This window comes from Nansenia antarctica, assembly GCF_963989245.1.
Source record: "Nansenia antarctica genome assembly, chromosome: 18".
Taxonomy (NCBI): domain Eukaryota; kingdom Metazoa; phylum Chordata; class Actinopteri; order Argentiniformes; family Microstomatidae; genus Nansenia; species Nansenia antarctica.
Window position 1 is genome coordinate 5,288,501 of NC_137691.1, and position 23,486 is coordinate 5,311,986.

Sequence of the window (23,486 nt, forward strand, 5' to 3'; positions counted from 1 at the left end):
AGCAGTTGCAATTCTTTTTTTCATCAGTTGAGCTTTAATGAGACACTTGAGGTTGCTTCTCTTTTATAATCTTTGACAGTTCTGGAGGCAGTGTGGCAACAGCAGTCACCAGGCTGCTCTCCACACTCAGTCTGGCTTGGTTTTGATGTGGGTCAAAGCTGAGAAGGTCACTTCACACATATATGTAGATCCAAAAGGCAAAAGTTCATTCAATGCACACTTTCCCAGCACTGGATATTCCTTTTCAACATCACACCAAAACTCTGTCAATGACTTGTCAGCATGTGCCATCTTCAACCCACGATCAGAGGACATGTCCATCAGATTTTCCTGCAGGCTTGCAGGAAGGCTGCTGCTGCTCCTGTCATTCACTCTGAATGGGTTCCTCACCCAGTCCAGTTTTTCTGACTTTGTTTCAATGTCATGAAAGTACTGGTTGAAGTCAGTGTCAAGTTTGGACAGATGTGCTTTAACTATTTTCACCACAGGACCTCTGTCAGCATCAGTGGTGGCGAGATGGCCATCAAGCAGTGGGAAACAGCTCACATCTCCATCCTTACATTTCCTCTCCCATAATTTAACCTTCTTTATGAATCCATTCACTTTGTCATACATGTTAAGGATGTGTGAGTACTTGCCCTGAAGTGAAAGGTTGAGCTCATTCAGCTTAGTGAAGACATCAGCAAGATATGCCAGCTGCGCAACCCACACTGCATCCTCAAACAGGGCTGCAAGAGGAAGGTCGTTTTCTGTCAGGAAAGCAAACACCTCGATGCGCAATTCATAGAGCCGCAGCAGCGTTTTGCCACGAGACAGCCAGCGAACGTCTGTGTGAAGCAGTAGCTGCTCATGCTCTGACCCGCTGTCATGACAAAGAGTTTGAAACAGTCTGTGGTTCATTGGCCGGGACTGAATGAAGTTAATCACCTTAACTGCGTCATCCATAACTGCACTTAACTCGGGGCTCATTCTTTTGCTGGCGAGTGCCTCCCGGTGAATAATACAGTGCATCCACTTAATTTCGGGGTTCACCTTCATCACACGCCCAAGCAGCCCATGCACCTTACCCGTCATTGCTGCCGCTCCATCGGTACAGATGTGACTGCAGGATTTCCACTCCAGATCGTTGTCTTTGAAGAAGCTGTCAATAATCAGAAATATTTCCTCGCCAGTTGTCTTTCCTGGCAGCGTCTTGCAAAACAAGATATGCTCATTTATGTCCGACTCTTCTTTATAACGCACAAAAGCCAGCAGCTGAGCCTCCCCACTAACGTCGGTCATTTCATCTAATTGCAAAGCGAACTGACCTGCTTGCTTCATTTTATCCACCACTTGTCCGACAATATTTATGGACATATCATCAATCCGACGGGAGACGGTATTGTTAGATAATGGTACCAACTTGAGCGCGTCAGCTGCTTTCTTGTCCAGCATAGTTTGAGCCAAAATCACAGCGGCAGGCAAAATCAGATCTTCGGCGATTGAATGTGGGGTTTTTGACTTAGCCACTAGTAATGAAACAGCATAGGACGCCTCCAGTGCTTTGCTTGACACACTTGCCGCTTTTTTCAGTGTAGCCTGACTTGACTTGAACTCTGACAGTTTTCGCTTGAAAAAGTCGTCAGTTTTACCAACAGTTGCTAGGTGTTTGGTGCTCTGGTGTCGCTGTAAATGGGCTGGCTTCATTGAATTATTAGCCAGGACTTCGCCGCAGAAAAAGCACTGTGGCTGTGGTGGATCAGCCGATGTACATGTAAATCCCCACAAAACATATGTTTCCAAATAATAGCGGGGTCCTTTTTTTCTTTTTTTCTCTGATCTGACCGTCTGATCTGCCTCTGATCTGACCGTCTGATCTGCCTCTGAAGCTGGTCGTTTTAGCCATCTGTCCATCTTTGCGGTATACTGACAGGCCTAGCTGACGTGCGCGCGTAAATGAACGTAAATGAACGTGATTTAAATGTGACGTGACTACCACGTGTGTTACAGTCATCACCTGTCGGGGAGGAACTTAAGTTGCAGCGTACCATTTTAACAACAGGTTTATGAAACGACTATATTTAATTATTTTGTTGGAAAGGGAAATAAATTATAATTCCAAATCTTTCCACGTACCCCCTGCAATCCCCTCACGTACCCCTAGGGGTCCGCGTACCCCCGGTTGGGAACCACTGGTCTAGTGGATAGTGAGTTGGACTTGTGATCGGAAGGTTGTGAGTTCAAATCCCGCCTGAAGCCACACCACTACTAGTGTGCCCTTGGGTAAGGCACTTAGCCCTCAGTTACTCCAGGGGGAATGTCCCTGTAATTCGTAATTGTAAGTCGCTTTGGATAAAAGCGTCTGCTAAATGGCAAAATTAATTAATTGTAATCTACAGAGGCTGCAGTATATAGACTCCCCTACCTGACAGTAGCATGAAGACTTAAGTAAAGGAGTTAAGGTGAGGGCTGCACACTGCAGAAACAGACACTGGACCATTGAAGTTAGCTTCTTAATGCTCACATTTAGAAGGACATGGAAAGTGCCATGTCAGAGCAGAACATTTCAGTCAGTAAAAGTTAGCATCATTGGCCAAACGTATTAGTTACAGATTAAGAAAACTGTGTAACTGTATCTATACTGTAAGTGAAGAGACAATCAGAGTCTACCACCTATGACGGACAAACAACACTAGTTTCTGACCCTGTGTGCAGACAGCACCTCAACCCCCCGTTGGTGAACCCACCAAATGACATCTGTCTGACAGTGCACAACAAGTACTGGCTTTAACTTTATCCCTGATGATAAACGGAATAAATCACAACTCATTTGGTATCTGATGGGATGCTATCTTTGGTTATATTGTGTTGTGTTGTTTCATACGGTGTGCTTCTGCTCTGACTGATACAAGGCTGATGATCATCTGCTCTCTTGGTGACAGGAGAAAACCCAAAACCCGTGACCCCCACCAAACACTCAACAGCCGCTCAACCCGAGGCAACCATGGCATCAACAGGTCAAGACATATTACTTTTCAGCACTGTTCTAACAAACTCTCGAGTCAGAATCATCCTGGACCCTAGTCTCCATAACATACAGAGCTCTCTTAAGTGACACAGCAGACTGACTGACCATGTTCATGTCCCCATGTTCAGATGGGGAAAACAAAGAGAAGATCCCTGGAGGAACTTCTCCTCCTATCTTTTCAAATCTAACCATCTACATCTTACTGGCTGTTCTAGCAGTAATATCCTCCGGTATGATCGTCCTGTTTATGTACAGGAGAAACAAAGGTACCAGTAGGCTATTTACATAACTACAACCATACAGTATCCGCTTGTTAAGTCGTGACGTATTTCCGGGGCCAACGTTGGCTGAGGCGCTGTCTTCGAGATGCCGACATAATAATAATAATAAATTATATTTATATAGCGCTTTTCCGAGGCTCAAATACCCTGACAATATGGAGAAAACGGTTAAGTGCTGTGTCCCTTGTTGTATGAATAGATCCGAGTCTAAAAAACGATTAAACTGTCATTCTACCGCTGTAGTTCACAGGTACTCCGGTGCGGAGAATTTCTGATTTGGACTCGGAAATGGCTAAACGTCACTTTTGACGTCAGACTTAACAAGCGGATATTAACCACTTAGAAGCACCTTAGTTTAAAACATGCTTAATTAGCAATGTTCCATGGTGAGGTAGGTTGTATGGGTGTCTGTGTCTGTTGAACTCTCTGGTTTCTGATCCACAGGGAAGAAGAACAGCGGGAGCAACACAGAGGGAGGAGAGCAAGAGAATGAAGTAAAGACACACGCATTTGGAGATTAACATCACAATGAGAGTGTGACTGTATCAAATCACAATTTCAGTTGTAAAATCAGGGTTCCTACAAGTTTCAAGAAGTCAAATTTAAGACCTTTTTAGACCTTTTTTTTAGACCTCTTTGAATATGGTTTTAGACCTATTTGCAACACCATATGATAGCTTTTTGTCATCCTCGAGGTGATGAAATTAGGGATTTCACTGCCATACAGACGAAAGGAAGCGAATTGGCATTTCTTTGGTCCCAGCTTGATTAATCCCGCGTAAATAGATGTGGTCGGTCTGATTTTTTTGCAGGATCTAATTTTTAAGACCTAGCACCTCATTTTTAGACCGAATAACTGAAATGTGAGACCTTTTTAGGCCTTGTGAGTCGGATTGCTGGATTTTAGACTTTAAGGCTTTTTAAGACCAGCGCGGGAACCCTGAAAATTAAGCTTTAAAGAACATGTAACATCCTATAATCATTGTGTGTTTTGTGCGATGGGTGTAGTAGTACGTGACTGTGTGTCTCCACCTATCTGCACTCTTCAAGGCGTATGGTAGTCAGTACTCAAGTTGTCAAAGGAAATCAGGGGGGGATGGTGGATTCTATCATATGGGGACAATTTTAGCATCCCCACAGCGTCAGTGACTTCAGTGTCAGTGACTTGGTAAAAATGGCATTGCATGTGTGCGTGCCCCCTCCTCGCCCACAGTATTTTACTCAATATGCGCAAAACTAAATGTTGAAATAGCAGTAATACCACCTTCATTGATACAATGACATAAGGGATGGAAAGGAGGGATGGCAGTTTTAGAAGGGGGATGATTTTGACTGTTTTTATTTCAGGGGGGATGCCATCCCCCCTCATCCCCCCTCAACTTGAGTGCTGATGGTAGTGTGTAGTAAGCATGTAATCAGTGTATGAGACTAGGCATGTCAGTGTGTGTGTCTATAACATTCAGAGTGCCGTTGTATCAAATAATCTCAATTTAATTTGTGTTTGGAAAAAACATGTTACTTGTGTGATTAACATAGGAACTGTATGTGTGTCTCATTGTGTGTCTCTACAGGACGACCCCTCTGCACTGTACGCCAAAGTTGCTAAAAGAAACAAAGGTCAAGTAGAAACGTCAACCGCACCAGTCTGTGCACCAGTAAGTCAAAGTCTGTCTGTCTGGTCCCTTGTTTTGAGGGTGGAAATATATGTAACCGATGTGTTATTTGCCTCTGAGTGTAATCTTGTGTGTCCCTTGTCATCTCTCTCTATAGGATGACCCCTCACTGACATACTCCACCATTGTCCACAACAAAGGAAGAGAGAGAGCAGCAGTGAGTCAGGAGAGCAGTGGAGGAGACACAGAGTATGCCACCGTCAACACAGGCAGAGCCCCCTAGAGCCACCATACAGCAGCCTCACAGCCTTTCTACTGCAGAGAGCTCTGCTGGACGTGTGAGCTTTAACTGGCCCTTTACTATGTCGACTGTAGATGTTTCACTGTCTACTTTCACATCTTGATGTTTTACAACCTATTTTTGTCACCTTGAAACATTCTTGTCCAACTATAAATATGCAACTTGTACATCTTCTTCTGTAGCTTTTTCTGTCGATCGCTACCATGGTTACGTGTCAGATGTACCGGTAATAGTGTAAGTAATGGAGAAATATATAGTATTAGTAATAGTATATAGTAATATAAGTAAGGTGTAAACCAGAGAACACACACATTTTAGCTACTGGACAAAATGTTTGTTGTGTAGCAGGTCCAGTCAAAGCACCTTATATGGTGCGTAAGATAGTTTACCGAGTTCCCCTCTGTTACAGAATTTGGGCATTTTAAAATCTGTCACATTTCCTAAATAGAGATGACGTTGAGCTCTGTCCGAGAAAAGAGAGGATGTGGTTTATCGTGTTGTGTTTCGACACGACAAACCGCATCCTCCCCTTTCTGTGTCACACAGTGCTCTATATGAACAAGAAAAGCAGTCGAGTAACAATGTCAGTTAAAGTTACTTATTTAACTTGCACTTGTATAGCTCATCCTTTTATTGTTCTTGTTGAGAGAACAATCATTGTCGGATCCTCCAGTGCCCTCAGTGCAGCACACTGCAATAGACCACAGTTCATTTTTTACACGTTTTAAAATTGCTGCACTGACCACCTGTTAGTTGTAGAATTGATTTTAAGATAATTTTTTATTGGTTTACGAAGTACTAGGCTAAAGGGTCTTACTCTCGACTACATGTCTGATATGGTTCGAAGATATGTACCCACTAGATCCCTCAGGTCCTCTGGTACTGGTCTCCTGGTTGTTCCTGGGGTCCGGTCTAAGACCCATGGCAAGGCCGCTTTTAGCCACTATGGCCCCAGACTGTGGAACGGCTTGCCGGATGACTTGAGGGTGGCAGAGAGTGTGGATATCTTTAAAAGAAAGCTTAAAACACACCTTTTTAGCCTGGCTTTTATCTAGTGTTTATCTCAACTTTACACTTTTACTTATTTCTTGTTTTAGTCCTGGTTTTATTGTGTTGTATTTGATCTATTTCTCATCTCCCATTTCTTGTTTTATTGTGTTGTATTTTATTTACTTTTTTCATGTTCCTTTTTTTTTTACTTACTATTGTTTTTATGTTATGTTATGTTATGTTAATTTCATTTATAATGCGCCCCCCATCCAACTTTTACATCGGCCCGGGGCGCAGATTCAGATGTTCAGCACCTGCTTGGAGTTGCATTTAATGAATGGCTATATAAATAAAGTTTGATTGCTTGATTGATTCCATAGCGACTTACAGATAACACACATTGATTATGTATCTGATGTAAAAGGTGAGCACACAGCATTGTAGGTATTGCCTACCTAATATCATAACCAAATGATACACACTCGCAAATGTTTCTAAACTGTGGAAGCAAGTCTTTTAATCGCTGTCTGGAAACAACAAACTTGGTTAAAATCAACCCTGTTAATCACTAGATGGAACTAGGCACAGGACAGTGACTGGCTAAGCTCCCACCAGGTCAAATACAGGCTCACAAGCTGACCTGGTCTACAATACCTCTGAGTTAGTGAGGAAGATCTCCAGTCCCTTGTTCTTGCTGAGCGTGGTGTGTGCTGCCACCTGCTGGAGATAAGTTTCCAGAGCCATACAGTAGGGATGCCAGTCCTGCCCGATGGCCAAGAACCCTACAGAGCAAAGTAACCATTGACAGACGGTTAAGGCTTTAATTAACATCAAACTAACACACCAGGGCCCAGTTGTTCAAAACGTTGGCTGATTTCCCCTATACGACTCAAAATCAGCCGGATAGATCTGATCCTGGATAGCAAAAAAGACAATTGGGATCATTCTGATGCAGATTAAATGTTTTTAACATCTGGGCCCAGGACAATGCATACTATGGCTTGACACCAGAATAATGGAATAGAAAGAAGTTTGCCATTTTATCCAATTTGATAAGTAGGGAGGGGTAACTGATGACATGATGTAGCATCAACAATTAGATCCTTCTGCTTTTCTCTAAAGCTCTCACTGGCACAGCACCAGAATATCTGAAAGACCTTTTGCTAGCATATCAGCCCAATAGAGCTCTCAGGTCTCCTGATGCTGGCTTTTATGTACAAAAGAAGAGATTTGGTGAGGCTGCATTCTCATTTTATGCACCCAGATTGTAGAATGCACTGCCAGTTTACATTAGGGATGCAACCTCAGCAAATATTTTCAAGTCAAGGCTAAAAACCTTAGCTTTTTAATATAGCCTTTAAAATAAAATAAATAAATAAATCATAATTATATAATGATTAAAGCACTTTGAGCTGCAACGTTGGCAAGAAAAGTGATATACAATTAAAAGTTATTATCATTATGATTATTATTAACAAGGGTTAATACTGATAGCGTAATTGATTTCCAGAAATACATACCAAGCTGTTTCACAACCCTGGCTGGTGCATTCACCTGAGGCTTTGCTGGAAGAGGAGGAAACTAAAAAGGGAAACACGTAAAATGTATCTCATTATATATGAAACTTCAAGTTTTATTGTTATGTCACATTACACAAGTGTACGAGAGTAACATTCCTAGGCTTCGGTTGCTGACATAAGACAATAAGGCAATAAGCAAGATAAGTCAAGATAATAAAATAAATAAAAAGTGACAATAGTACAAGACATGTGTGACAAATAAGACAGGATACAATTAGCAGTACAAATAGTAAAATAAAATAGTAGTAGAATGTCACGAGTATCGCATTGGGTGACAGTGAGAGTTAGGTAGTCCGTAAACATGGGGTGTGCTTGGGGATTATAGTCATTTGTCTGCAGTAGGCTTGTTTATGAGCCTGATCGCCCGGGGGAAGTAGCTGTTGGTTAGCCTCTAAGTTGCACCTGAGGCTCCTGTATTGGCAAAGCAACGGTTTATACTCTAGGTCAGGGGTCAGGATCAGGTTGAGACGAGATATTATACTAACAATAACTCCTTGTATCCCAGGCACCTCCTCCTGAGAGAATAGACCGTGTTGGAGCCACTCAAAGTCCTCATATGTCCGGTCCACATGGTACTCCCCACTACCAGACAACTGGGAGCATGGAGAGAGAGAGAGAGAGAGAGAGAAAGAGAGAAAGAGAGAAAGAGAGAAAGAGAGAAAGAGAGAGAGAGAGAGAGAGAGAGAGAGAGAGAGAGAGAGAGAGAGAGAGAGAGAGAGAGAGAGAGAGAGAGAGAGAGAGAGAACGATACAAGTCACAACAGCCACATCGGTTTCAACAGTTTTAGCATAAGGGCTGGGTTACAACCCTCTGGGTCCAACAGTACAGTACAGTACATGTATAGCATCATAAACTAACTACTGTGTAATACAGTTCCAGGCAAAAGTTTGGACACACTTCCCCATTCAATTGAATGGGGAAGTGTGTGCAAACTTTTGCCTGGTACTGTATATAACCAGCGACCAACTTCACGGGTCATCTCAGAGGTCCCCCACTCAGCGCTGTGTTCTGACTACAGTATGACCATTTTGAACGTGGTGATTATTAAGTAAGTAAGTAAGTAAGTAGGTAAAATGTATTTGTACAGCACCTTTCTCAGACCAAGGGTCACAAAGTGCTTTACATAGTAGAGAACAAAATAAAGAAAAAACATAATAAAATAGCGAAAGTCATGGCAGATTTAAAATAGGCAAAACAAGTGAAAATAAGAACAAGTAACAGACAACAGGAGTACAACAATATCAACAGGACACAGAAAGACAGGCTTTTGGGGCTATCCAAAAGCCTGTGTCTATACAAGACAGTCTTAAGCTGTTTTTTAAAAGCCTCGACCGAGCCAGCTGATCTAAGATCCCAGGGCAGAGCATTCCAAAGCCTGGGGGCCACGGTTTGGAATGCTCTAACACCCCTTGGTCTTCAATCTGGCACGGGGGACAACCAACACACCCTGGTCAGAGGACCTGAGAGACCTACTGGGGCTGTTATTATCACGTCCATGACCTCCTCTCACCTTTTGGGACATGATTATGAAGGTCAGCGCGTCCCCATCCTTCACGGCTTCACTGACCCTGATGCTGTGGGCGCTGACACTCAGTGACTCCTCCTGAAATACCCAACGTCAAGTGTCGGTCAACCGTCTAAGGACATCATGAGACACTCAGGAGAGAGATAAGACAACATTCATCACAATGTTCAACGTGAGGCTGTCATTTTGCATCGGTTTGCATCTGTAGACTATGTCAAATTCACCAAAACTTGCAAGAACATCAGAATTCTGACATGTATGCATGTAATAAGTCACTGTTCCTAAATATCATTTCAGACAGAGGATCTTGTTACTTAATTTCTGTGTGAAAAAACAGAAAAAAGTAAAAAGTAAAAAATAAAAAAAGAGCTGAAGGTGTCAAGGTGTCAGAAGTGGCGCACAGCCGATCACATGACGGTCAGGAGCTGCAGAGACCAACACCGATGTCATCAGTCTGAGATCAGTCTCATCAGTCTACTAATTCACACTTACTTACCATAACGTTCAAACAAGCAGGCTTCTGTCCGTGCAAACCGCTCCCCGACGTCTGAAGAGTGGTAAAACTGCTAGCTTGATTTAAAAAAAAAAAAGTATAACGGGTTTTCGTCCTAATCTCTGCGGTGCACACACGTTCCCTCTGCTGAAGAGGCACAGGATATCCTCTAGGTCAAAGTTCACACTGGTCCAGGGGAGTAAGACAGAGACAAAGCAGCCAACCTAAAGTGCTGGCGTAGGGGAAACAACCACGGGAGGGAACTACTGTTACTCAGTAACTCTGGAACAGGAGTCACACCCACAGGAAAGAGGGGATTGTCCAAAGAATTCCTCATACACTCACTCTCTCTCTCTCTCTCTCTCTCTCTCTCTCTCTCTCTCTCTCTCTCTCTCTCTCTCTCTCTCTCTCTCTCTCTCTCTCTCTCTCTCTCTCTCTCTCTCTCTCTCTCTCTCTCTCTCTCTCTCTCTCTCTCTCTCTCTCTCTCTCTCTCTCTCTCTCTCTCTCTCTCTCTCTCTCTCTCTCTCTCTCTCTCTCTCTCTCTCTCTCTCTCTCTGACAACCCTGAAGACTCGTAAACAACCAGTGGACTTAAAACCCGTGAAAGCAGCATAATTCAGTTAAGTAGGACATTTCCAATGACGACTCCACACTGCCTGAGACGCTGGAGCACTACGAGGAAGAGAAAGAGAGAAGAAGAACCATACAAAGTCAGACTTTATTTGAAAATCCTTTGACTGCAAACATTCGTTCTGAAGCTATAAAACAAAAACACACACACACACACACACACACGCACACGCACACGCACACGCACACGCACACGCACACGCACATCAGTATCCATCCCCCTCACACATTTCCACAGTACTGCCGTCAGACTGCTGCAGCTTCCAGCAGAACTGTCCCTCCTCCTGCTCCTCGGTCTCAGAGTAGCCCTGCCCCGTCGACACCAACGGGTCCCCCGGCAGGTCAAACACGCCGCTGCCCGGGAGGCCCTGGTCCTCCTCACGGGGGTAATCCTCATGCTCTCCCCCCAGGTGGAAGATCCAGGAGTCCTCTGGCTCCTCCTGGTACAGGTCCTCCTCCAGACGCAGGCCCTGGAGCAGCTCGTCAAAGCTGAAGTAGGAGGAGCTCCGCCCCCCTCCGGCCTCCGGCTCCTCCCACTCCTCTTCACGGTCCTTCAAAAAGGCCTCGTGGCCCACCTGGTCGTACCCCCTCCTCTTCTCATCATCAGAGAGCACCTCGTAGGCTTGAAGAGGACAGAGCAATATGTGACGCATTCTAATGCTTTGGTCCTCATGTCGGGACCCGATATGATAATGATCAGACTTTTCTTTCGGAAAATGTGAATGAATGTATACAGTATTTCCGCGTTGTTGAAAATCAATGACACGCTCGCTAGTCAATTAACACAGCTTGTTTTGTGAGCCTGCTAACAATGTACAGTAGTGTTATAGTTAACTAGGTAGCAGTGGGGATTGCTCACCGAATCCATTTCATTGCAGTATTTTGGCTTGACTAGCGAGTTTGTGTTGTGATTCTCAACAACGTTGAAACGTAGAAAAGAAAACGTTCAAAAGAAAAGTCCGAACATTTTGATTGGTTGCTGACATGCGGACCAAAATTATCAGACTGTATCACATATCGTGTTACCATAGCGTTGGGAGGTCAGAAGTATTTCCAGTCACAGTCACTAAATGACTCTACTACCCTACCCTGAGCTTCCCTTGCTGGTGCATAAGTTAGGCATAGCCTAGTCGGTGATTCCCAGAAAATAATCACATCTTATATTCTATAATTGCATAAAATGAAGACATGTAGGGAACAATAAGGAACCGATGCGATGACTCCTGGACTACAAAGTATTCGCAGAGTATTCTTCATTGAACGTGTCTATCAGGAAGGTGTCAGGCAAACCACCCCTGTGAGTTAGTTAGTCATAAGAGTCTTTACCTTCAGCGATGTCCCTGAACACCTGCTCTGCGTCAGGACGGTTGTTCTTGTCAGGGTGGTACTTCATAGCCAGACTGTGGAAGGCCTTTTTCACCTGTTTGTCCGTTGCTGACCGAGGAACGCCCAAGGCCTCGTAACAGTCTCTCTTGTTCACCAGGCCGGCACCAGAGAGACGGAGCAGGAGCACAGCGACACACCACAATGAGCCCAGCATCCAAGGGGCTATACCTTGCATTGCCAATCTGGTGGAGAAATTAAAAATGGTGGATGAAACATGGTCACACAGCAATTGTCTGTGACTCCGGTAGGCTACCGAGTTAAGTCACCAGCTGATCTTATACTCACTCACACACACAGACACACAGACACAGACACACACACACACAGACACACACAGACACAGACACAGACACACACACACACACACACACACACACACACACACACACACACACACACACACGTTATAGTAAAAACACATCAGCAAATTTGCAACAATGCTTACAATTCAAATGAGGGAGCTGAACATTACACATTCAATTGATTGTTTGTACACACACCGCTGGCCTACTTTTCACAAGCAATATCACTACACACACCAGCAGTTTCTAACCTCTATGATTTGATAACAAATACAGTTTTATTTTTGCATTAAGTAAAACATGCCGTAGTGAAACACCTATAGCCTATATTGCTTTTGAGGTTCATATCCAACCAATTGGAGCATCTATTAGGCGATTACAAATATATCTGGACCTGATGATTAGGCTGTGTGTTGGCATATAGGCCTCAAAAAAGTTGTTGGGGTCACGGGGAATTATTTATGTTAATTTGGGGTCACTCGGGAATGCCTGCTATAAACAAATGATATACAGCAACATGTACTTACATACCACCATTTGGGGGTTTACTAGCGAATCTATATACTTACAAAAATTGCTGTCAAACTTGGCCAGCTAGTCAGACGAGCACACTGCTGCTAGACAAAGGTCACCTGCTGGCACTAACTCTGCGTTCGTCAATTTGCACTGAGAGCGCCGGAGCGCACACTGGGTTCAACGTCATAGAGGGACCAAATAATTCGATTGGACAAGAGGCATTCCATGAGTGCTGATCAGATTTCCAGAGCGTATTTACGAACGCACCCAGTCTCCCTTTTTGGAATTTTAAGAAGATTAGTGAAATCTTCTATCAATCAGCTAGCTAACTACATAACTCCCCCAAGCCTTCCCAATTTATCAGTTGGGTTGTGAAGGAATGTATTTTGTTTTTGGAATTCAGGAATTCAAAAACTACAGTTAGGCGACAGTTACTAACGACGAGATGAGTCGTTGTCACATTGATTAATGAGACAGAGACGATATGTAATATTTGTCTGCATCTCGTAAATATTGTAGAGTATGTTAGCTGCAGAATAAATGTAAATTATTTTAGTGGTGGTTGAGCATCTTTCGATCCTTTGAGCAGCTCAGCAGAGCAGTTAATGTAATGCAATTGTATTGTTGTACCTATTGCTTCTTTGTAGTTTTCACGGTTTTCGATCTGAGTCTGTTACTACGTGAAAAGATGCAGCAATAAAAGCACCCGTCGTTTATAAATACTCATCTTGTGCGAAGTCGCCTGTAAAATAGTATTTTCCATCCAGTAGGTGGCAGCAGAACTGCACGACAACTGCAGAGAAAAGCAGCAACAGATTGGTCTTCTTCTCTGGTTGTAGTCAAGGTTGCCAGATGAGGCGGGTTACCGCCGAATGGGCTACTTTTGAACATACTGGTCCGGAAAAAAGGCAACAGAAATACAGTATATGGGCAGAAGATGGGCACCTGCCCAATAGTAATTAGCGGTTTTCTGACAATAATAGATTTTGGGCTGGTTTTTGCGGTTATAGACTGTGCTTAGGCTGGAAGTTGTCAATCCCACCTGGCAACCCATGTTGTAGTTCTGCAGGCAGACTGGCTGGTCACAGCGATGCTAAGCTAAGCTAAGCTAATGCTTGTGAGACAGAGACAGAAGCGTGCTAAGCTAAGCTAATGCTTGTGAGACAGAGACCAGGCCCAACATTCATGAAAGTAGAACGTATGTCTCACTTTTTAAAAATACAAAAACTATGTGCTGAAACCACATACGCCCACACATGTCTATGGGAGTATAACGCTGACTGCAAGCTGCATGTTGTGGTAAGTTCTCCTGGCAGGAAGCCAACGTTTACCAAGTAACCAGCTGAGCTTTGACCCCTAATACCCAGAATGCTCTGAAATGTAGTCCTGGCTGTCAGCCGCTCTGCCAACTTCCGGACTACAGACACAGATCTGTTACCTGTCTTGTTACGAGTTAACCGGTCCAACTGCACGGCGTGGTATTGCCTTGTAACCTCGGGTGCAAGTGCAACTTGTCGAGCCAACGGTGGTTATTTTAACGAGGTAGGTAAGCTAGCTAGCTTGTTAGCTGTCCAGGGGTGGGGTATTCCATCAACTTCGCTAAAGGAAAATCCAGGCTTATTCTGACAAGTCTCGCGAGACTTATATATAAATACAAAAAAATACAGGCTGATTTTGATAAATCTCGCGAGAATATACAAATAAGCCTAGAATTTCCTTTAGCGACGTTGGTGGAATACCCCCCAACTCCACAATAGCTCGGTAGCTAGCTACACGTATGTTGTTGTTGTTGTTGCTTATTTTTCATTATGCATGTATGATGTGTCCACTGGCAATGGTTTTGTACATAGCTAGCATATTAAAGCAACTTCCTGATTGCAAGTTCAGTTGCCTCTCTGTGATTAATGTTGAAATCTCAATTGTAGCTAGCTAGTGGTCATGTTACCTGATTTAGTTGGTTGTGTAGATATAAAAAAGCGTTTTGTTGTAAGTATTCACCTTAGCTAAACCTGGGATTTCATTTAGTTTGCAGAATGAACATTTTATTTTGTTTTTCAGATGCCTGGATAGAGGATTGCATTGGCCCTGAAGAGAGCATCACAGAGTCTTTCTCTATTGTTTTCCTCAGGACATAGAGAAGTCAATCACCCACACACATGAGTGCTGTTTTCCCCTTGCGCTGGGCAGAGCGCCATGCCTGACCGGGACGGGGCCTACCTGTCAGGCGGCGGTGGGAGTGGCGGGGTGGGTGGGAGCGTGGGTGAGGAAGTGGGCCCTGGGTCTGGTTTAGGAGGGGGCACAGGAGAGGGCAGGGGGGGATCAGGGGGAGGAGGGGGCAGTGGCTCTGGTTCTGGGGGTATGGGTGGAGGAGGGGCTCTGGGGAATGGGAACAGTTGTGGCGGAGGAGGAGGAGGAGGAGGAAGCAGCGGGGGCGGGCTGGGGTCGGGAGCCGCCGTGGACGGGATCTGTCGGGACTTCCTCCGGAACGTCTGCAAGCGGGGCAAGCGCTGCCGCTTCCGGCACCCGGACTTCAACGAGGTGCCGGACCTCGGGGTGCAGAAGAACGAGTTCATCTTCTGCCACGACCACCAGAACAAGGAGTGCGGACGGTCCAACTGCCGCTTCGTCCACGGCTCCAAGGAGGACGAGGACTACTACAAGAAGACCGGCGAGCTGCCCCTCCGCCTCAGGGGGAAGGTGGCCGCGGGCCTGGGCCTGTCCCCCATGGACCTCCCCCACAGCCGAGGGGAGGTGCCCATCTGCAGAGACTTCCTCAAGGGGGAGTGCCAGCGGGGGAACAAGTGCAAGTTCCGCCACGTCAAGAAGGACTACGAGTACGAGCCGGCCAGGGTGGGGGTCGGCGGCGTGATGATGGGTCCCGGCGGGGCCAGCGGGATGGTGAACGCAGGCGGAGGAGGGGTGGGGGGCGTAGGGGGCGGGGGAGGAACCTGCGGGGGGATGGTAGGCCTGGTCGGGGGGGGTGGAGGCGGGGGGAACATGCTGGGAATGGGCTGCCCCAGTCTGGGGGGATGTAGGGACCCGGGCATCTCAGGGGTGGGGGGGGGGATCGGGGGGGTCGGGATGGGCGGATGCTTGTCCCTGAGCTCCTCGGGGCAGCGGCGTTTCGACAGGGGCCCCTGCTCGGTTTACGACCCCCTGTTCGAGAGCGGGCTGTTCGAGGCCGGGCCCCTGGAGGCCCCCGTGGAGCACGCCACCCTGCAGCTGAAGAGGCGCAGGCTGGAGGGGCTGCGGCTGGCGGACGGGAGCGGGGGGGGTCACTACGAGCTGGGGATCCAGGCCACCCTGCCACCCCGGCCCCTGGAGTACCGCTTCCTGGAGGAGGAGAACGCACTGCTGAGGAGGAGGGTGGAGGAGCTGAAGAAGCAGGTCAGTGTGTTTCAGAGGGGGGGGGGGGGGGGCGGGGGGGGGGCGGGGGGCGTCCACTCCAGAGGGAGTTTGAGCTTTCGCCCTCTGGCCGTCGTTTCAGGGCTCCTTCTAGGAGCACTAAACGATTTCGTGTGTCCTTCATCCCCAGTGCTGTTAATTATGCTAAATGGTAAATAGCACTCTGGCTGCATCCTTGCACTCCCCCCTGCAGTTTTTGCACACTTGCAGTTTTTTGTACTGGTATGAATTTCCATTTCTCTGTATTAGCTCTGCGATTTTATTGTATTGATTTAGTGTGTTGAGGTCGATGTGATGTTGTCCTTTTGTATTCTGGCTGCAAAACTACCGCCATTTCCCCGAGGGGACAATAAAGAAACCTTGAACTTGAATGGAGTTAAAGAAAATAACTGTATACACTGAACGTCGTAAGTACTTTATTACTATGTATTACTATGTAATAAAGTTCTCTCTCTCTCTCTCTCTCTCTCTCTCTCTCTCTCTCTCTCAGGTGTCAAACCTTGTAGCCACCAACGAGGTCCTACTGGAGCAGAACGCCCAGTTTCGGAGCCAGACCAAGGTGTTGACCCTGACCTCCACCGCGGCCCCCTCTGAGCAGAGCCTAGTGCCCCCTGTGGTCGGGGTGAGCTCCTACAACCACAGCATCGCTCAGACCCACACCACCCTGAGCGTCGCCGGGCTGCAGCCCCGGCCCGTCCCCCTGCAGGACCTGGTCGTCTCCTCCGGCGCCCCTACGGCGCCCCCCGCCAACTCCGCCCCCCCCAGCGTACCCCCTCCCCACCTCACCCAAGAGATCACCCCCCTCTCGGCCGCCCTCGTGCAGACCATCGCCCAGAGCATGGTCCCTCCCGTCTCCATGGCGCCCGTGACGGTCTCCGTGACGCCCGTGGTGGTGTCCATGTCCATGTCGCAGCCTCTGCCAGGCATCACCATGAGCCACACCACCACCCCCATGGTGTCCTACCCCATCGCCAGCCAGAGCCTGAGGATCACCACGCTGCCTCACTGAAGTCACACCCTGCAGGGTCGTCACCATGGAACCAGAGATGTGGAGGGGGAGGGGGGATACTCAGGATGCCTTCTGTTTATGAGGCTGAGACCAACACTTAACATACAGCAGTGAACAGACTCAAGACTAGTAGATGGTGGGGTGAGCTCTAACGCCTGGGCCACAGCGGACACCTCTACCTCAGCGGCGCGTGTGCGTTTCATTTCATTTCGGCGGCCGTGTTAACAGGTAACAGGTGTTAACAGGTCAGAGCAGCCACACAGCGTGAGACGCGCGGCTCAAGCGGGTCGTGTGGCTGGCTTCTATAACCTGTTAACACGGCCGCCGAAATGAAACGCACAGGTAGAGGTATCCAGCGTGGCCCAGATGTAATGCCTCTACAGTAGGGGCAGACTGAGGAAAGGTTAACTGTAAATTATAACCCACCAGCTCCCTTCACTCCCTGCTCTGGCGGCAGGATTACAAAGACATATTTCCCCCTGGGCTGACCTCTGACCTCGTTAAAGGTCTGTGTGCCATAAGGACTCCTTGAAACGCAGGCGCTGAAAATGGTGACAGACTTTGAAAATGTGTCAGGAGGATATTCCTAGTGCTGTGAAACATTTTGAGTAAGGCCTGACATATCTTGAGATTGCCAGGAGAGTTTGACTATGTTAGTTCAATCCTTTATGTTATATCTTTGTGGTTTGCTCTTGTGTCATTAATGAGAATAACAACCACGTCAAAATGAAGCTCTGTTTTGTTTTTTACATCAAAGAAATGATTGTGTATCGATTGTGTTATGTCCCATTTTGTCAAATGCATTGTTTGATGCGTCGGTGTTTTGCCCTAGGTATAATAATCCCAGAGTTAACTGTGAACCCTCATACTCCACGACTCTGTGATACCAAGGTAAGTGAATCTTGAACTAAGTGAAGTGTATAACCATTGTCGCCGCATGGAGACATCCGTTACAGCTGTGTGTTTACCAACTGGGGATAGGATAGGACTGGGAATAGTTTCTTTTTGTTTTTTTAACAACTGAACATCCAAAGAAATGTCCAGCACTGCTGCATTTGCTTTTGTCTACATGGAAACACCATGTGTAAACACAGTAAGATCACTGTCTGCATTTTACAGGTGAACTAATCCACGTGGCAGGGTAAACAAATGAAAAACCTGAGCTTTGGTGCTGTACCATAGCACACAGGGTATATTGACTTTGGTTCTGGAGCATAGATAGTACACACAGGGTACAGAATGCGCACTCTGCAGATTTAAAATAAACTTTAAGCGCATGGGGCTTTGTGTGGGAGGATGATGCCGGATTAGCCAACATAGGCAAGTGATTGTAGCACAATTCGTTATGGAAAAAAAAATATGCCGCCTGCATCTCGCATCGACTATTATTTGAGTATGTGCATGTCTCCTTTAGGGGCTTTGATGTATCCCCCCCCCCACACACACACATACACACACACACACACACACACATCTGTCCCTGTCAGTCTCTAGATAGAACAGATGATTGTGGGTGGGTGGAATTTTTTAACTGACGTTTCTTCAACCAAGAATGCTTAATATAATGCCATGGTAGAGTCGGTAGACTAGTCGTGACGTTAGAATTATAAGGTTCTATCTCCATTTTTGTCAAAATTTAGTTTTTTTTTACATAATCTGATACATTAGGTGTTTATTAATGCCCGTGTGGTGTTATTTATTAAAATGTTGACATTTTTGAGTTAGTAATTAATAAAATACAAAGGTTCCATCTCACAAAACATAATGGAATGTAAAAACGTTGACGCTCAATATCTCTGAACTGCCCTAAACGGAGATAGAACCTTATCATTCTAAACGGAGATAGAACCTTCTCATTCTAAACGGAGATAGAACCTTCTCATTCTAAACGGAGATAGAACCTTCTCATTCTAAACGGAGATAGAACCTTCTCATTCTAAACGGAGATAGAACCTTATCATTCTAAACGGAGATAGAACCTTCTCATTCTAAACGGAGATAGAACCTTCTCATTCTAAACGGAGATAGAACCTTCTCATTCTAAACGGAGATAGAACCTTCTCATTCTAAACGGAGATAGAACCTACTCATTCTAAACGGAGATAGAACCTTATCATTCTAAGCTCACTTAGTGTAGTCAAACACTGACTTTTAGTCTTATGTAGCAGTAGTTCAGGTTGCCAATCGACTACTGCAAGGAATGAGTCAACAAGCCTAAGATGAGATGCGTCTTTTCTCTCAGCTGGGCGTGTTTTAGTTCCCCTAACGGCGCAGTGTCCAAACACGGCACAACAATTTACTTTTCCACACGGAACGCATGGGGGGGGAAGCTGCGAACGTTTTTCAGCGCAGGGAACCTAACCGAACTTTTTCGGGTGAAAATATAGATATAGTTAATTAATTGTTTCTATGCGATGCCACCCTTTTTTCTTTTTCTTTACAAACTTGAGCACTACCCTACCCCGACACGAACTAACAGATCGGATGGATAAGTCAGCGTAAAAACGCGCACCCGACCCTGTTATTATAGCCTGCACTTACTAAAACGACTTTCCTGAGTTCGTTTGGTATAAGGGGGGTTTGGTTTTCCGTCTCTGAAGTGGGCTAGAAGAATTCTTCTGACGACTTGGGACTGGGATTTCTTCCACAAGGGGACTTGACTGTCTGCCACGATGCAGAGAGAGGAATCGAGTGGGTCCAAACAGGACCAGGCGCATCCAAGCTCGGCCCAGTCCGAGAATGAATGCAAGAATGCGTCGAACTGCGCCGAGACCGAAACAGAGACCCCCCTCCCGCAAGCCAAGGGGGTCGACGCCATGTCCGTCCTCTGGACCTTCGGGAAGTGTCTCGGCGCCTTGCTGCCCGTGTACCTGGCCGGGTACTACCGGGTCAGCACCAGCCTGTTGGTGTTCGGGCTGATGGTTTACACGGGATGGAAGCACTCCCGGGAGGCCAAGGAGGCGCGCCTAAGGTCCGCCATCCACTTGATCGACCACGAACGAGAATACACTACATCCATGAACGTGTTCAAGAGTAAAAGAGATCTCCCCGCTTGGGTAAGGAGGGACAACATCAGATGTGCATGAGGGGGGCAGTGTGTCGGTCTTGATAGGGTGTCAACAATACTAAGACTTAATAAGACTGTAGGATCTTGTAACACCCAACATCTTGCAGGATCTGGTTGACCTCATCATATGTGACAACTGACAATGAAAAGGGCTACCTGTAGGCGAAACCATTTCCCTGTTTTTTACATGTGCTTAAACTACAGATTGTAAGCTTTCAAATGATGCATCATACATTGAAATCGGAAACAAATTGAAGACGACATGAGTATTTGAAAGTTGCTACACCTGAAATCACTAAGCAGAGAAAACCCCCTTCATCAGGTCACATGAGGTCAACCAGATCCTGCAAGATGTTGGGTGTTACAAGATCCTACAATCTTGTAACACCCACCCCACCTGCAGTCTGTTATATTGCTCTAAAGAGATGCGCAATCAGGTTGCACCTGAAAAAATATGAAATATTTTTCTGCTCACCATTAATTATGATTTAGGCAATTATAGTAGGTCTAATTTCAATTGTGCAATATAATAATAACACAATCATGACATGGTATCTGCACGACAAAATTCACTGGCTTGGATCACATTTGTGTGGCTGGCCTGGCTGTGTATCTGACCGATGTCTTCCGAGCAGAGTGCATATTTGATCCTCACATCTATAGATCCCTGTAAGGTGACACTCAAATGCCTACAGTTCATATTGACTATGCTACTAAAGCTCTGTATAAAAGCCCTTAGTGGACTTTGGGATACACTGATTTAGTTCTCTCTCTCTCTGTCTCTCTCTCTCTCTGAGTCTCTCTCTATCTCTATCTATTTCCCTTCCTCTCTCTTATTCATTTGTCAGCCTCTCCTGCTGCTATATATCTATATAAGGCAATTCTCCATATCTATTTCCTGGGCAATAAGAAGGGTATGGGACGTGACTGAGAGAGATGGAATGCACCCCTAGCCTAATAGATAAGGCCCCAATACAAGCCAAACTGTTCTCACTGATCACAAGCGTGCAAAAACCTTTGGCTCAAACCGGGTCTGTTGTTGAGTGTGTTCCGAGCAGAACGTGAGCGGTTGACATCATCCAATGGATTTTTGGAAAGTGCCAAAACTGCCTCTCTGCCATATCCACTTACATCCCGCCCCTGCTAATGGTCAACAGTTTCCGCTTGGCACTGAAACGGAAACTGTTACGGGACGGACAGTTGTGTGGCGTAGGACCAAGCCTACAGCCAGACACGCTGGAAAACAGTTATAGCTATAGTTAGTTATATTATAGCTATAGTTAGTTATAGCGAGTTAGTTACAGCTGAGCTAGCTATAGGCTGTAGGAGTGTGATGAGTGAGCGTCTCTCTGGTACGATTTGCAGCTGATCTATTTTCTCATTCCTCGCAGGTCAACTTCCCAGATGTGGAGAAGGTGGAATGGCTGAATAAGGTACTGCCCTGCCTCACCCTGCTTTGCTTTTCCTTTCGGACATCCTCCCCCCCCCCCCCCCCCCCCTACGCACGGCTGCTCCCCCCATTAAAGCGTAAAAACCCTATTTATCACCCTCCCGTTACCCCCGCAGTAAACACACATGCCTATCCCCTGAGTCCCAGCTGTCGCGTTGACGGATGCTTGGTGCGGTGTGGTGTGTGGGGAGATGGCCGACCGGTCGTGTCGTCAGATAAGAGCCTCAGACCCCTTCTCCTCCTCCTCCTCCTCCTTCTCTTCCTCCTCCTCCTCCTCCGCTGGGGTAGCCTCCGTGTCTGGGCTCCAGCCTGACTCCAGCCTCTCCTCCGGCCCCAGCAGCAGCAGCAGCAGCAGCAGGCCCAGAGCCAGGCCCACTCCGTCAACCTTTCCACAGTAGAGCCCCAGTCTGACTCACAGGAAGGGGGAGGGGCAAGGCCCAACCCCTCGAAATCCAATCAAAACGCAACAATAGTCGTCACTCGTCATCCCCCCCCCTCCCTCTTCCAGCAGCCCTGTCAAGCCAGGCCTGTGTTCCTAGAATAGATACGAACGGCCCTCGGCCGGCCCGAGACTGAAATTATGATATCAGGCTTCAGTAGGGTGGAACACGAGGTTGGAATGCTGCGATCTTTTAACAAAGCCGGGATTTGAGTTCATGTTCCTGGAAGGGGAGGGGGGGAGGCGGGGAGGGGAGTCAGCAGACTCTAATGTCGTCTAGGCTTGACGGCTGTGAGGAGCTAGCTGCTGCTGCTGCTGATGACTCACTCTCTAGATTTGCCAGACTTGGCCTAGGCTGTGGTTTCTCTCTCTCTCTCTCTCTCTCTCTCTCTCTCTCTCTCTCTCTCTCTCTCTCTCTCACACACACGACGGCTGTGCGTGCCCACTGCAGCAGGGCCGACTTGTTCTGCTTTTAGACAACACACGAACCCCCCCCCCCGAGATCAAATGGGTTTCTACAGTAACCGTATTGTGTAAACAGTGGCTGCATAGTGTAAACAGATGCATGAGCAATGGGTCCCCATGAATCTTAAGCATGTATGTCACATCTACTGTATGTGGCTCTCATCATGGGAAAGACAGCTGTGTGTGTGTGTGTGTGTGTGTGTGTGTGTGTGTGTGTGTGTGTGTGTGTGTGTGTGTGTTGCAGACTAAAACAGCTGAAGTTAACTGATATGCACACACCCTAGTGCCTTTTCACTCACCATACATACAACTGTGGCTCAGTTGGTAGTTGAGTATACACTGTGCCAGCAACAACACTTAGGTTGTGGGTTCGATTCCCGCTGGGACCACAGATACTGAACAATGTATATGAACTCATCGCAATGTAAGTCGCTTGGGGTAAAAGCATCCGCTATGTGGCATATACAATATACATATATTATTCTATTAACTCTGTATAAACTGTGTTTACAGTAGGAGCTTCTTTATTGATTTATTTTGCCTCGCTGACATCTTTGAGTTTCCCTTACTTGTTTGAACCGCTGTGAAACGTGTTTGTCACACAGACTGAGGTCTCTCTCAACACAGCAAGGGTGCTTTTCACAAGTGAGAAAGCGAAGCACTCATGAGTGTGCTACAGGTGCAACTCAAATGTTTTTAATATCGTGCAAAAGTTCATTCATTTCAGTAATTCAACTTAAAGGGTTAAACTTAAATATTATATAGACTCATTGCATTGTACATATGCATGATTATACTTTTCAGAGGGCTGACATTTCTGTATTTAAAATCCATTTCTTATTGATTTCATGTAATATTAAACATTTCGGAGATATTTAATTTGGGGTTTTCATAAGCTGTAAGCCATAATCATCACATTTATAACAAATAAAGGCTTTAAATATCTCGCTTTGCATGTAATGAGTCTATATAATATCTACGTTTAACCCTTTAAGTTGAATTACTGAAATAAATGAACTTTTGCACGA

General features: G+C 46.1%; 3 protein-coding genes across 3 annotated transcripts in view; 2 read left to right on the forward strand and 1 right to left on the reverse strand.

Moving 5' to 3' along the window:
- Positions 1-9,825, reverse strand: part of LOC308173682 (sorting nexin-6) — a gene marked incomplete at its 3' end in the record, with an annotated part of 37,355 nt that extends 27,530 nt beyond the window's left edge. Inside the window, exons 1-4 of the mRNA XM_080548724.1 lie at positions 9,794-9,825; positions 9,283-9,375; positions 8,258-8,365; positions 7,713-7,773 (exon numbers count right to left, since the gene is read on the reverse strand). Coding sequence (XP_080404850.1) covers positions 7,713-7,773; positions 8,258-8,365; positions 9,283-9,375; positions 9,794-9,796 — 265 coding nt within the window. The 5' untranslated portion in view covers positions 9,797-9,825. The remainder of the gene's footprint in view (positions 1-7,712; positions 7,774-8,257; positions 8,366-9,282; positions 9,376-9,793) is intronic.
- A 4,991-nt stretch (positions 9,826-14,816) lies between these two features.
- zc3h10 (zinc finger CCCH-type containing 10) lies at positions 14,817-17,037 on the forward strand (the record flags this gene model as incomplete). Its single annotated transcript, XM_080548257.1, has 2 exons — positions 14,817-16,010; positions 16,519-17,037. The coding sequence occupies 2 exons, from the start codon at positions 14,817-14,819 to the stop codon at positions 17,035-17,037; spliced, it is 1,713 nt and encodes a 570-aa protein (XP_080404383.1).
- Positions 17,038-19,709: 2,672 nt separating this feature from the next.
- The window catches only part of esyt1b (extended synaptotagmin-like protein 1b), a gene marked incomplete at its 5' end in the record, with an annotated part of 35,378 nt that continues 31,601 nt past the window's right edge, over positions 19,710-23,486 (forward strand). The window contains 2 exons of the mRNA XM_080548531.1: positions 19,710-20,093; positions 21,496-21,537. Coding sequence (XP_080404657.1) covers positions 19,710-20,093; positions 21,496-21,537 — 426 coding nt within the window. The remainder of the gene's footprint in view (positions 20,094-21,495; positions 21,538-23,486) is intronic.